This window comes from Calonectris borealis, chromosome Z, assembly GCF_964195595.1.
Source record: "Calonectris borealis chromosome Z, bCalBor7.hap1.2, whole genome shotgun sequence".
Taxonomy (NCBI): domain Eukaryota; kingdom Metazoa; phylum Chordata; class Aves; order Procellariiformes; family Procellariidae; genus Calonectris; species Calonectris borealis.
The window spans coordinates 59626880-59642328 of record NC_134352.1 but is presented as its reverse complement, the minus strand read 5'-3'; the positions used below and the strand labels follow the sequence as shown (position 1 = coordinate 59642328).

Here is a 15449-nt window from a genome sequence, read left to right as displayed (position 1 = left end):
TATGCTATATGAAAGTGTTAAGTAACCCAAACAGCTAAACAGAAGGGAGGTCTTTGAATGATTTTGAGGGTATTTCAAATGAACTTATTAATTAACAGAAAAGAGGTTTTTGTCTTTTTTGCTTATAAGTTGTTGCTTTTATTTTCATAGTGGCGTAGTGGTTGGAACTCAAATAATCTACTGAATTTCATATGGCATGTTTTCTGCATTATTTTATTTTAAAAAAATTTCAGGAATTATTACCTAGAGGCTTTCAGTTGTAGCTTGTAGCTTGCTTGTCTGTTTGTCATGTAATAAGGAAAGCTCAGCTCAATTTGTTATTCTGAGTTATGCAAGCACTCAGGTATTTCTTTAATAGTGGAGGGGGGTTTCCCTTTCTGTCAGCATACAGAAAATTAAATTTTGTGGTTTTCATGTGTCTGTATTCCCTTAAAGCAGAATTAACCTGGCCTGCTGCAGCTAACCAGGTGCTAAAGCCTCATCCCCGTGTAGAAGCAGTGACATGTAATCTCACAGTTACCTCTCTTCCTGTTCCTCTTGCAACGTACTGCTATCAGGCTAGTCTGCTTACGTGTACTACAGTATTGCTGGTTTTTTTCAGAACTGTAATATGGGTGGGTAAACCATACCTGCCAGAGGTGAGGAGACCAGCGGTGGATGAATTGCTTCCCTGGCAGCAGCTCTTCTAGCTGTTGTGCATTGCTGCTGCATTCGAAGGCGCACATGCCTCACGTTTTGGCTCTTTGATGTCCTTTCGCTTGCAAACAAGAGGAGCAAATGGAGTTGGCTGATCTCAGGTCTCTCTTTCCTGCTTCTGCCTGGTTAACAAGGGCAGCACCTGGAAGGTGGGAAGAAATAGATGGAGAATTGAGAGATGCAGTTAAGCATCTGTAAGGGGCAGTGAGCAATAGCAGGAGGAATGTGACAGCCTGGAAGAGAAGGCAAGAGAAAATCCAAATATCAGATAAGGGGAAAGAATGAGCTGAATCTGAAATGTGTGTGTATAGCTAAACAATAGCATTCATGGAAAACATTAGTGTTTTCATCAGCAAAAGCATTAAAGCTAGCAGTTGTAAATGCCAATGAAGTCATGTCTAAGTCTGTTTTTCAATTTTAAGAGGGAAAAAAAATCTCTTTTGTAGAAGGAGCAGCCTCGTCTATTCAAGCAACTTAGTAATATTATTGCTGTTAAAAAGCTTTTAAAATGCAGACTTTTTAATTGCTACTGGGTGAGTCGAAATAAAAAGTTCTTTTGCATTTGATTTACCTGTGCCAATAGAGAACTAAATGGTGGATTAAAGGGAGGGGACTGGAGATAAAGGAAAAAAAATCATTGGAGACTAGGATTTAAAAAAAAAATTTAAAAAAAGACTCCATAGTGGAGACTAGGAATTGTAAATCCCCTATTAAAAGCTTTGGTTTTTTGAGAGTTCAGTGATGAGTTCCTGGGAGCTGAGCGAGACAGATCAAGAGATCCCTGTGTTCCTCTAGAACAGGTTCTCATAAACTTGTGGTAGCTCATGCTTGTGAGAGTTTGGCTCATACCTTGAAAGGAGCTGAGGGGTCTGTTTCTGTGTGTAGTTTTATAGACCTGGAAAAACCTTAGCTGAAGAGCACACAGTAGATTCCAGGAGCTCTTGTTCATCTTAATTTGACACCGCTTTGACAAGGAAAATTCGAATCTAAGAGCTTTCAAGGAGCTATTGCCACTATGGTTGGTCATCAGTGCTTTAGCTTTTGTCTTGTCACCACCTTAAAGTGTCTCTTTAGTCTGTTGTGGGCTTTTGTTTTTAACGAGCATGTAGCATCTCCTGTTCACAGTTGAAATGGTTTGGAAACAGGCACACTAACTGGCCAGTTGTTGAGAGAAGTTCTGAACAATGCTTTGGTTTCTTCAGAGATGGATTTAAATCAAAGTCTCCAAAATAAATGAACTCCTCTTTCCTGTTGTTATCTTTCGGGCTGTTTACTTTTTATTTGAGCGGCCACTTACTGCTTAATCTGTGGCCTCAAAAAACATCAGCTGGGAGGGAGGTAACTGAGCCTGCCACCTCAAGGCAGCATGTCGTCTATTGTACATGCACTGCAAACAGGGGGCTTGTATGTTGGAAATCTGCCACGTTTGGGTCTAGGGGGAACTATGGTCTAAAGCCATGCTTTTCTGCTTATAAACACAGATTGGGTTCATGTATTGTTTTACAGACTGGGTGTTAATAGGCACCGTACTAATTAAATTCCTGGAGCATTTCTCCTTTCTGGCTTGGATATAGAGGGCTCTAGAGAGCAGGGGGGGAGGGTGTGTTCAACAACCTTAGTTACATGTTTAGTAAGCATATGTGATAAACTGTGCATCATATCTCTCAAACTACCTATAGAATTAATGTTGCTTATTTCTCAAGAGGATGCCATTCCCTGTGGATATGTTGAACAGCTACAGTCATGAGGACTTGCAGAGCTCAGCAGAGGACTACTTGTCTGACCTTCGGTGTGGGAATCCAAACCGCCCTGAATTCTTGTCTCTGCCAGACCACGGCAAAGTAAGAACCAGCAAATACCTTACTCGCAGGTTTCTTGATATACTTGTAGATTTAGTCTGTAACTATGGAATCACATAATTATTTTAGCAAAGCTTTTTGTATTTTCCAAATTCCTGTTTGTATCTTAAGCTCTACTCTTTTTCATTTTGTAATTGGGTTTAATCTGGGCATCAGTGACTATTTGCTGCTTCTAGGCAATGGATCTGTATGCATTAAGTAATTTTTAAAAAACCTTAAAATTTCAACTGATGAGTCAAACTCTTTTCTAAAAAGCAGTAACTCAGGCAGTCACAAAAATCTATTGTTGGCTCTTTTTGTATCTCAGTCCTTCCATGTTCTTCATGGTTGGGTTCAATCCTTGATCAGCATGTTTCACTAACTTCAGAAGTGATTCTTTTTATCTGAACTATTCCCTGCTGTTGTTGGGAGTTCTAGTAGAGGCTGGCTGTGACACTTTGTTTTAAACACTTACCCCTTATGTGATAAGTTGGTCAATGTTGATTCTGTCTAGGTGAACGTTTCTTTTAGAACTGGTGCCAATAAAAGCAATGGTGTATAGCTTTAATGAAAGGTAAGTGAGCTGAGAGGATTCTGTGTGGGAACAAAAGTCAGTGCTGCAGATTCCTTGGCAGAAGCAGAGTCTTGAGCACTTTCCTGCATTTCTGCAGGTGCTGTATGCCTAAATACTTGTTTGTATTGCCATCCTCATTTGTTGCATAGCATATCATAATCTTCTTAAATTGGGTAAGCAATTCTATTTACCACACCATTAATGTCTGTCTAGTTTTCATGCATTAAATAAATATTGAAAACAGGTGAATTTAAATATCAGTGCATTTCCACAAGGGTACTCAACTCCTGAAAGGTGGATTGATTTGACCCCTTTCATATTGTTCCTGAGGGGAAATCAAGCAGACAACTTTGGAATTTCTAAAACGTGTGCAGTTTAAGGGAAGAAAACCCTTTTGAAGCCAGGCTTCCCACCTTAGCACATTAGGGCTCGTGTTAACAAACAGCAGTTTTGCTGTGCCAGTTTGTTTCTGTGCTTGACTGCCTGCCTCGTTCTTCTGTTGGCTTTGACAGCTTGCATAGCTGGGACAGTTGAGGTGAACATACTGCTGGCTCTTCGCACAACTTACTTCAGTTGTGCACATAAATGCAAACTGACAGCAGAAAGCTGTAACAGTATAAATTACTGTAGCTAAATCTGCCAGAGTTTGGGAGTCAGAGCTCTTTATAATGTAGTCTGTCTTAAGGAAGAAATGCCTAAAGTAAGGGCCGGGGTCTGGTGCTTGTCCTTTACAGTTAACTGTTAAGCACTCGGTTTTCAATATTCATCTTGCTTACCCTGATAAACATTCTCTGTATGTTTTACTAATGTTGTGTTAGCAGGAATCTATTGAAGTATTGTACACTCTTGTTTCAGATTCCTATTAGCCTGTCAACTGTGGGCTTCGTTCCTCTTTATGGTGAAGAGCAGACACACAAAGTTCTTGCTTTGTTTGCACCAGGGGACTCACTCACAGGTTTTATTTTAAAATTTTAATCTCTGTGTGGCTGTTTCTTTTTCTGTGACAAATACATGTAACCAGGCTTTTGCTCATTCCATGCTAGTGTAGCTCATAACTTTGCCACTTTTGCATTTGTTGTTCACTGCGTTCTTGTTCCCATACTATTATTTTTGTTGTGAATTCATATACACAAGTGATAGAACTTTGCATGCTAATCAGAGTAGAACTGGACCCATTGAATTCAGAAGATATGTAGCAAAATGACATGGTGCTCGTCTGAATCCAAGTACAACATGTATTTCTTGATCTCTTTATGTACACCTCACCTCTCCAAAAGGAATTTAATGGGCATTCATAGAATCCATTAATTTGCCCATGAATTTAGATGCTCTTTATTAGCAGTGATTTAATCAGCATCAAGTGTAAATTTGTCTTTAGTTTTAGGTCCTAACATAGCTCTAGCTAAGATGACATCTCACTGGTTTTGGTTTTTTTTTTCTCCCTTTCTCCCTTCCTTTCCAGTCCTCCATGTTTCCTTCTTCTTCCATTTAATGCCATGTATATGATTGCCAAGTTTGCCACAAATGCCCATAGATCAAACTCTTCTTGATTGCTACTCACATGGCCATCAGCCTTTTTACATTCATCTGACTCCCTAAAACTTGCACAGTTTCAATATCAATATCCATTAGCAACCCAAAACTAAAATCCATGTATGAATGATACTCCTCTTGGCAGGCCCAGTTTGTAGTGGAAGAAGGTGCTAGAGCACAGTGATGAAGGATAGTGCTTGTTCCTGCATGTCATACTGCACAAAAATCTGTGTTTGGTTTTATTGTTCTGTTTTCAAACAAGTTTTGGACTAGGGAGCATTGCATATGATGGGCATGTATAGCACCACGTTTGTTGTGCTATGGTGGTAAGAGCTGCATTAATATAGTGCCAGCTAGAAGATGCATAACTTGGTTACTACAGTGTTATTCCTGATTGTTTAGCAGCTTTAATGAATGTGTTTCTTTTGGAATGGTAAGAATCACTAACTTCTTATTTCCCCTTGTTTCTTTCAAGCTGTAGCCCTGTATCTTGCTGACCAGTGGTGGTCAATTGATGACATTGTGAGAACATCTGTCCCTGCTAGACAGGGGCTTCATCAGGTAAAACATTCACCTAGCAGTTATTCTTATCCTTCAAGATAACGGCAAGTATGGCAAAAAGCTAATGTGTGAGATGTTAAATGTTTTCATTTCATTCAGAAATGAGTTGGCTGTCTTAAGTCAAAAGCAAGGTCAATGGGAATAGAGGAATAGGTACTGGGGGAACGGAACTTGTTTGTGAAGATAGCGTCTAGAGCAAGTGTACAGTAGCTTCACATGTAAGATATTTAGATGTTAACAATGTTAGAGTTTTTTCTTTACTCTTTTTAGAACATCGTATGTCTGTCTGTATTGAAATGTCTTAGTAGAGTGGTGCATTGTACCATAACAGTACCTGTTGGTCTTATCAGGAGACCAGTAAGTTAAAAATATTGTCGGGAACCTGTTTGATAGAGGCTGGTGGCTCTTGGAGCTGGTGACTTGCAGTGGCAATACATGAGGTCTGGGGCAGTAAGTTGCTTGGTATCTGCTTTATTGCTCATCGTTGACCTTTGTTACCATTACTGACGCTTACGTAGCATGGAGTTTTGTTTTTTCCCAGAACTAGAAATCTGCATTTTTCCAGGAGTGTAATCATGGAATCTGGGCACTCATCTTCGATTTTTGTATTTTTTAATTTACTCTAGGGAATTTGTCATGTAGCCTTGTTTTCCATGTCCTTCTTAACGGTAGGATGGTGATTAAATCAGGAAAGCTGAATCTTTTACAGGTAGGGTAGCTAAGACTCTGGGTATTGGGAAGAGGGCATGGTTCCTCCATTCTTCCTTCACAGTGAGTAGGATGGTGATGAACTTAAATTTCATATGTAAAAGGAACCCTGCAGGACAGAGAAAAGGATATTGAGTTCCTTGTTTCATGCCACAGAAACTGTTGTAACTAGTTCTTCTGCTGCATCATGTCCTGTTGTCTGCCACTCTGTCAGCAGTGACTGAGTGCCAAGTCCTGCTACCCCATGAGGCTCATCGTTTCTCCTTTGTAGGACTCCACTTACCTGCTAGCCTGGGAAGTCTGAGGCTGATGTACTGCTATTGTGTTTGATGAATGTTTCTTAAATCCAAAACCAGTTTTGAGTTAAAATCAAAACCTTCCCCCCACTGCCCCACTCCCAGCACTTCTCTCAGCTTTTACCCATTGGATTAGAAGTGACATTTAAGCTGTGAAATATCCTCTGACTATGGTAGTGCTTTATACTTAACCTATTGCTATGGCTTCCGAGCATTTCCTTGCCCTCAAATAAACCCCAGAGCTTCATCCTGCTTTAGTACTTACAGCTTCTCTTGACTCCATCTGCAGCTGTGTTAACTGGCAACTTTGAAAAATAAGGTCCCTGATGTGTCAGTATTAACTAGTCTGACCACTCTTCTAAAATGTTCTTCTGTGTTTCCTTAGGTGAAGTCTGTTGGAGAGCGGGTTGTTCTCTATGTTCTGAACAGAATTATCTATCGGACGCAAGAAATGGAAAGAAATGAGATCCCATTTCTCTGTCATGGTAGCAATGACTATGCTAAGCTCATGTGGAAAAAAGGAGAGGCTATTGGGTTCTATTCTGTTAAACTTACAGGTAAAACACTTGAGTATTGTGGGATGTGGGGAGGTAGAGCGGGGAAATAGGGAGCTTTTTTGAAGAACATTGTGTTTGGTAGACTTTACAAGCCTTGCAGGCCTAATGAGTTGGTGTTTTCCTGAAATCATAAAAGGTCAGATTGCTGTTAAAATTTTTAGCTTAAATGCTTATGTGCTTTAGCAATCTAAGAAAGTTCCTAGATTTCTTCATATTCTACAAAATATATTTAAAACTCTAGAAATCAGGTACACTGGAAAGCTTTTTTTTTTTCTGTAGAACAATTGTTAATGGTTGGATTGGGCTGTGCTTGGTTTTTTTGGTTTTTTTTTTGTTTTGGTTTTTTTGGGTTTTTTTTGACCTACCTCCAGAATGCAGAGATCCTGTTTATCTGAAATGATTGTAGAATCAGATGTCATTATCACTTAAATATTTTATAGCATGGCAGCATAGAAACTTTGCTCACAGGCATAAGATTCAGCTACATGTGGTGATTACAAAAAGAGATTCCCTTTCCTTCCACGGAAGCATTCCCTCAGAGATTACAATTGAGCTGGCAGGTTTATGTTATTAATGTTACAGACTTTCTGTTGTTTTTCTCTTTTTCTAAAACGTTACCATTTCCACTTAGTTATTTTGGAATTTATTGTGGTTTTCATTTTTTGCTGAATAAAATTTAGTATTTGGGTAGGCTGTTTAGCACATCGGTAGCACTTTGTAGAATATAAATATTTGGATCAAGGAGGAACAGTCTGGCATTTTTGTTTCATCTCTAGAGGGGGTTAAATAATTCAGGATTAATGATGGTACTGGAGGCTCTCTGGAGACTTGCCCTATCTAACTTACATCTATGCTTTTGCAAACTGTTAAAAATAAAATAGTAAACTAATAGGTCACTGACCTATTCTTGTCTGGCAATCAAGATAGGAAAGCAACCAGCTAATTTTTCTGATTGTCTTTGTTATCTTTTTGTGTGGGTTTTTTTTTCTTTTTTTAAAAGAAATTATGCATTGCATAATTTGTATAAGTCTCAGTATTACTTTTAATGTCAAAATTGCTGTAGTGTGGTGGTCACAAAGTAGTATTTACATTGCAATGGGTTTTGTTGTGGCCTTATAAAACTGGGAATTAGAATAGTGATTCTATTTTTGATCTAGAGTGGGGACACTTCTCTATGTGGCACTGAAGTTTTGCTGTACTCATGCTCACTTGTTATATTTCTCATGGTGCCCTCTTATTTACTTGTCCTGAGTTAGCAAACACTGAAGGCTGATCTTTGTAGGCATTATCAATATTTCACCCATGTTTGATTGTGTGCTGTATTCTCCAAATGGGTAGTCTACGTGGAGAAACACACCTCTGGAAACAGATGGTTAAGAAAGAGTGGTGGAGCTTGACTGGCATCCCAAACAGTACCCAAGTAATGTAACCTCTCTGCCTCCCTTTTCCTTGCTTGAAAAACGAAGATAAATATGTTCATTGGTCTCAAAAGTACAAGGTTGCAAAGACTAACTATGTTGATAGACAACTGTATGCTTCTCTTTGGCCTTGATAGAGGAAAGGGCAACTTTTTGGCATAGTTCACGCTGACTCACAAAATGAGGGCCTGAAAATGGATTGGATGGTTGATGGGCTATCTTAATGTTGTTATATGGCATCCCTTTGTCACCACTGAGTCCACAGCTACCCTTTGAATCCTCTGATACTGAAGTACCTAAGTGTTGTGACAGTCTATTTCATCTTTGCTTAATTATGGATAATGTGTATTTATGGGAGAATTCCAATGTAAAATGTCCTAGGATTTTTTGTGGTTTCATTTAAAAAGTTGGAATTATTGTTTCAGTCTTTAAACAGGAGTTGAATTATAGTCTTCATATTTGTGCTGAGGAGTGATGTAATTTACATAAAAGTGCAATTCAAGAATTTTATTGTCTCCTTTTCCCTCCTCTCTCTTTCAGCTTCATTTTTAGTATAGTCTTTCTATGGAATTGTATAGTGAGATTTCAAAGTGAGCCTTTCCTCTCTCTCTGCTGTTCTTTTCTGATACTACAGACTTTTTCTCACATATTAATCTATTGATATAACTTGGCAATATTATGGAGTTTGTCCAAAAAGCCAGTAAATGCCTGATGGCAATTATTTATTTTTAATGAATGTTATAAATTATTTTTGTAATTTTTAATATAATTTTATATGATTTAGTTATATAGTTTGCTATAATTTTTATAAATTATGAAAGTCTTTATTTGAATACGCTAAAATCCATGCTGCAGTATGTCAATGCCTGAAGTACTGATGGATATTTTTTCCCCTTCTATTATTTCAGGAAGTGTTTGTAGCTCTTCTCGTGGTCAGAATTATAAGCTGCCAGTGCTAGACACAATGTTTGTAAGAAAGAAACATCGTGGGAAAGACTCTGGGCTAATCATATTGGAAGACTTTGTGGATTCTTTTACTGAAGACTCTCTTGGCCTACGATACCCTCTGTCGTCCTTCATATACACAGGCAAGTTCTTTAATTTATTCTTCTGATCTTCTTTGTGCCTTCTTTACATGTCCAAATGAGTGCTGTCATTCAGGCTCCTGTTTGTGGCTGCATCCTTAGTTTCTGTATTAAATGTTCTGCTCTTCAGTGAAGGTTAAAAATCCTGATTTGTTTAAAATGGTGAAGTAGTTCCTGATTAGATTTTTAATCCTCTACATGAGATTAGATTATTGGATCTCTGATGGCTTTCTGCTACTGTGAAGTTTACCACTGTGTCCCCGCAAAGCCTCCAGAATGGGCAGAGGTGTTTCTGTGTGTGATCTAACGTATATCTTCTTTGCTGCACCTTTTTCTTGCTCACACCTAAGCTTCACAAGTTCATTTAATTCATGCTTTCTCAGAACTTCTGGTCAAATGGACATGTTAGGCTATGTTTTAACTTGGGTATAAGAAGGCACAGTTCTAATGTACAAGGAAAACACTTACGGCTCTTCCATTAGCAACCCAAGAGGGTTATGTCATCTAGGAAATGACATGCATTCTGGAAACGATGTTGCTTGGGACTGTGTTCAGGCAAGAAGCACATTTCCTTTGCCCTGTTTCTCAAGGCTTATCTTACTCTTACGCCATCTGCCAGCCTTCCTTCTATGAACACTTTCATCTGGCCGCCTTAGCCACCAGAAATTTTCTGCTTTTCCAAGTACTGCTGTCTGTTGTTGGATCTGACTAGGCTGGTTTGTTAGTCTTCAACCAGCAAACTGTCTTGAGCAGAATTTAATGACTAATCCACAGCAGAGAAAAAAATAATCCAGAAGTGAACAGTGAGTGAGTGATAAGCCATGCAATGGTAACATGTTCGCATTCCCAAAGAGTGCTTTTCACGAATGCCTATCATAACATGGGGTGACAAAAACCGCTTGACTATATCCTCTGCCTAAGAGCCTTTCCATCCTGGGTTGGGTCTTGTGATTGGCGGAGATAGTGACCAGTGAAGCTGTAAAACTCTCAAGTGGGTGCTTAGAGAAGAAGAAGAAAATCCCATCCATCTTTGTTTACAGTTTAAGATAATAATGGAAGGTGTTTAAATCCAAAGAAAGGATTTATTGAGAAATCTGAGTAGGGTAAAGCAATATTATGTTTATTTCAGACTCGACTGTTTTGTTGAACAGTTCTTTCTGTGGTGGTTTATGTGTATGATGGAAGATTGCAAATTAATTTGATTTCAGATAAACTTTAAAAACTGAGGTACAGCCAAGTATATAGTGTATGTAATACTGTGTTTTTTCTTATGTTTGTTCAGCTTGTAAGCAATATCTTGAGAAGTACCCTGGGGATCATAACCTTTTGTGGGAAGTGGAAGGAGCAGGACATTGGTTCCAGAGAACATCTATTATGTATGTGTTGCAAAAGGAAAAACTCAAAATTGCAGGTATGGATGCTTTGTTTTGTTGTTTTCTGACACTTTGTAAAAGTTGAACAAACACTACAAGTACAACAGTGACTTCTGTCAACCCTGCCCATGGAAACTAGCAGAAAGATTTTTGTTTGTCCTGAGGTCTGTGAGATCATATTTGGAATGGTTAATTGTTATATAAAGGTGCTGTAATTTTCCATTTTCCTGTTTCCTCTTTTAAATCTTAACAGCAGAGGCCTCACAGAAAGAAAATAAGAGTTTCCAAGCAGAGGATCATTTTCGGCAGTCTGCAGCAGTATCTGAAGCAAGTGGACAGAAGACTGAGCTAGAAACACAGCTAAGTGTAGGTACACAGACTTTACCTCTTTTTTTACCTCTTTTTTTGATTGCTTTGTTACTAAAACACAAAGTATGAGAAATGCTTTTTGTCCATCTCATTATAATTGAATTGGCTCAAGTCCGCGCTATATATAAAAGACAAATGCTTTTGTTACTTTTTGGGTGGATGTTATGCTTCCCACCGATGTAACACTGATGACTAAGCTGGGGTTTTTTTTGCTGGAGCGGGTGGGGGTGTCCCCATGAATGTAGAGGGTCTGTGCCACAGCTGTCAGGGTCTATAATTTGAGCTGTTTGGAGGCAAATTAGAGAAGGGAGAGTATTTCAACTGGCTCTGAGATTAAACTGTTTAGAAAGGCTATTGAACAGTACAGTCATCATAAGAGTGGAGAAAATGAGGAAAAGTGTTTATAGAAGTGCACATTCACATCACAGTGGAAAGTGATTAGTTTGCATTCAGTTATACATTGTCCTTATAGAAGGACTGCAGCTTTCTTTGTACGTGTTTGAAATACCAGCCAGGTTTCAGCTACATATGGATCTGTGGTCATGAGTATATTTGTTTCTTTGAACATTATGAAGCTGTTCCTCTATCTCACTTGTGTTCTGAGGCCACACAGAATGTGCATGAGAGTAACTTGTAGCTCCAAATACAGTGAGCATGGATTTGTGTGCTTCAGGACTGTCTGTAGTATTGACATGACCATGCTCTCACAGAAGTCAATGCTTTAATTAAAAATAGGAAATAATGGCTGAGTCAATACTCTCAGCTATTAATATCTAAAATTTAGATTTGAAATGTAAGTCAAATGTCCTTTTTCCTGGTTGAGAAAATTAGCCTTTCCCAAAGCAAAACTGACAGCAAAGTAGTGATGGTTTTGGTCTCTAAATGACCAGAAGCAACAACTATTAGTTGTCTTTCATTTGTAACAGTGTCTTGAGCATCGTCACTGAGTTCTAGATTCAGATTCCAATAATGACCATATCAGCAAAATGATAAAATGGCATATTTTGGTTGTAGAGCTATATGGATATACTTGGCGAAAAGAGCAGAGGGATAATAGTTCTTAAGATTTTTGTTGCTGTGACTTAAGAACTCAAGCCCTGTCTCTTGCCTTCTTCCAGAAGAGGAAGACGGTAGATACTGAAGTGCTCCAACTCCTCATAGCTTGGTAGAATTTCTGGCAGCTCTCTTCTTGGCACCTGCACTATTAATAAGCAGTTCTGCAATGCTTTGAAAACTGCTGGACCTCCAAACAAAATAAAATACTCTACCTCCCCCCATACCAGGAAAAAACATTCCCCAACTTTCATTTTCACCTTTTACTTAGTGCTCCCTATTTTGTGTGTTTTGATGCTAGAATAATTTGTCATTAGTCTACAAATTCTTTTGTATTTAAAACTCACTTGAAATTATTTCAAGCAGCAGAATGTACATATGGTCACTTTTTGCTGGCCTTCTTGGGTGGTACTGGAAGTGAGGCTGGAAAAGCGACATACACCTGGTTGCTGGTTATTGAAAGTTCTAGATTACTTCCAGCAGCTAAGAAAGAGCAATGTGCATAACTTTATTTTAATGTGTACAACTTGTACCCACTTCAGAGTATCAAATGCTTAACCACTGACTCTTCAGCTAACCTGCAGAAAAAATGGAAGTATTGGGATGATGGGGAAGAACAAGAGGCAAAAGAGCTCTACAGAGAGGGAACTCTGACATAATCAGCCTCTTGTGCTGACTGTGCATGTAACCTGCGTTTCTGCTGAAGCACTAAGTTCTGTTTTTTCAATATTACTGTATTGTAGTCCTTTGGGTTTGCAGAAAGGGGAAACAAAAAAAAAAGACTTCTAGCATTTAATTATGTGGACACCTGTTATAAATGAAATGGTTAGGAAAAAACTTGATAGTATTGTTTATAATGACAGGTTACTTTCCAGTCTTACATTCTATGTTGAGACATAAATGCAGAAAAAAAATTAATCCCTGTAATAAAGATGATAAAAAAAAAAATCTGTTTAGAGGTAAAATAGATAGATACATGTAAGTATCTTAAATTAGCTGCTCTTCCATAGGATCATTACTATGAAATAGTGCTTTAGAAAGATGCAACCACAGATAGGGAGATGAAGGTATTTCAGTCAATTCCGAAGTTTTTGGAATAACATCAGCTTTGCTTTTGCTTCACAGGCTGACTCTCAAAAACGTAAAGAATCAATAGATGTCCGTGCAAGCACATCTGAAGGTAAAAATAACCTTGATTATCAGTATTGTGATTACTGTGGATTAATAGGTTAGCAGGCTCTTTTACCACTTTTCATCTTAGCACATTCATCTGCAAAGTGTATAAAAACATGCCTTCCTCTAAGGTGCTGAGGCTCAACTCATAAACCTTTTAGAGGACTTTGGATAAAATTGCTACTAGTCTTGGTAAAGATATTATGCATGTGTACTCAGAAAAAAAAGTACCACAGTGAAATGCTGTTTTACTTGCACTCAGTTTTTTTAATAAAATATTAGGGGGAAAAATTTTATGCAGATCTTAGACTGCATTTGTTCACTTGCATTTATTTTATTGTTTTTTTTCTTTCTTCCTTAAGATCCTAACATAGCTCCTGTTTCCATTTGGACACGAAGCAGTCATTTAAAACGTCCCAGGATCGGAAAAAATAGCTGGGAATCTGAACCTGAAACTTCCCAAGGAAATGAGGAAAATGTTCTTCATGTGTCAGAAAGCAGGTAGAGGAGCCCATATTTTACTGATTTCTTATTTTGTTGCTTGGGCAGTCACAAACTACATCAATGTCTCACAGTGTGCTGGTATTTCTTCTCCTTTCTTCCTACTTTTCTTGCTTGATTTTAAAATTCCTAGAAAAAAGCCTGATGTGAGAAAGAAAATTGAGACATCACCTGAAGAGCTATTGCACCAAAATGTAGTCTCTGAAAGCTTGGCAGATACTGGAAATAACAGTAATAAAACAGTGAGGGCTGAGGGCGTTCTGTTATAACAGTTTGTATGAAGGTATTCGTACAGCATAGTTTCTTGTGATAATATAACTGGACATGTATTCACAATGTTACGTGTGATCTTTAGAGAGGTGTCCCTTCGTGACCTCTTGTTGTGGTAGCATATTGCAGTAAAATAAAGTCTGACTGTTTAGTTTGGGAGCTGGTTACTGCTTGTCACTTAGTAACAAAACAGTTATAGGGAGCCACCCATCTTCAAAGTAAAGCCCTTTGTCCAGACAAATTCTGATTTAAAACCATCATATACAAACTTACATCCTGGGGGAAAAAAAAAGTTGTCTCCTGTTTAAAGGATGTTATCTGGTGTAATAATTGTCAAATGGGGATGTGAAGAATTGTATTACTTGCATTCCATAACAATTCATACAAGACAGGGCCTGAAGTAATAATTTCCGCTGGCTTCTATCCAGAAAGCAGAACTGTGGCTGTTTTTAAAGAAAAAGATTAATTAATTGCTCCTTCCTCCCCCTTCCTGTGTGTGAGTATATGTATGCTCATAGACACACACTGCTCCGCCCCACCCCATGTCTTTCTCTCCCTGTCTTTTCCAAAAAAATCCACTGCAACCCCAAAAACCTCTTTTGAAGAACTCAAGATAACTTGATTATTTTCCAGAAAATCCCTCAAACTTGTTCCATTAGGTTTCTTTAACCAAAATTAGTTGTGGTTTTTTTTTTTCACGTGAAGATGAGGTAACCAGCTACATGCAGCCTGATTTTTGTATTTAAATTGCTCTGTGGAACTGCAGAGATATAGTACTGCTGTCCTGCACTGTCAGTATGCTACCCTAAGCTGGTTCAGACGGGCCAAATGGCATGGTTTGATACTGCCACAAGTTGAGAAATTCTTTGCCCTGTTACTACTAATAATTGGCTAGTTGGTATGTGAGAGGACTAGCCTGTTATTGAATGTCAGTATTTTGGGCCTTGCAAAACAAAGTCAATGAGGAGCCACTGCTCCTTTGAACAAGATGTGTAACATGGTGTTTGTGGGCAGAGCTAAGGGGAATCCTGATGGCAACAGAGCAGGATATCAGCTTGGTTCTTTCCTTCCATGCACGTTAGCAAATGCAGCAGGGTCTTCTGTCAGGGACTTTCTCCTATGGAGTGCCTTCATCTCAAGACTGGCACCCGGCATAAAACCCTCCAATACTGCCTTTACTATGAGATCGTGAAGCAGCCTCCTGCAGATCTATTGCATGTACTTTTTTCTTTGCTTGTATCTAATAGAATCATAGAATCATACAGGTTGGAAAAGACCTCTAAGATCATCGTGTCCAACCGTCAACCCAACACACCATGCCCACTAAACCATGTCCCTAAGGGCCTCATCTACACGTCTTTCAAATACCTCCAGGGATGGTGACTCCACCACTTCCCTGGGCAGCCTGTTCCAAGGCCTGACCACTCTTTCAGTAAAGAAATTT

The 15449-nt window shown here is 38.7% G+C and overlaps 1 protein-coding gene across 3 annotated transcripts in view; it reads left to right on the top strand.

The window, feature by feature from the left end:
- Positions 1 to 15449, top strand: part of FAM169A (family with sequence similarity 169 member A) — a 37386-nt gene that overhangs the window by 13581 nt on the left and 8356 nt on the right. For 2 of the 3 annotated variants that reach the window (XM_075136855.1, XM_075136856.1), the window contains exons 2-10: positions 2400 to 2537; positions 3964 to 4063; positions 5117 to 5202; positions 6592 to 6763; positions 9090 to 9269; positions 10549 to 10677; positions 10893 to 11005; positions 13187 to 13241; positions 13597 to 13735. In XM_075136855.1, coding sequence (XP_074992956.1) covers positions 2403 to 2537; positions 3964 to 4063; positions 5117 to 5202; positions 6592 to 6763; positions 9090 to 9269; positions 10549 to 10677; positions 10893 to 11005; positions 13187 to 13241; positions 13597 to 13735 — 1109 coding nt within the window. In that variant the 5' untranslated portion in view covers positions 2400 to 2402. The remainder of the gene's footprint in view (positions 1 to 2399; positions 2538 to 3963; positions 4064 to 5116; positions 5203 to 6591; positions 6764 to 9089; positions 9270 to 10548; positions 10678 to 10892; positions 11006 to 13186; positions 13242 to 13596; positions 13736 to 15449) is intronic. The other variant, XM_075136854.1, reaches the window with a different exon arrangement.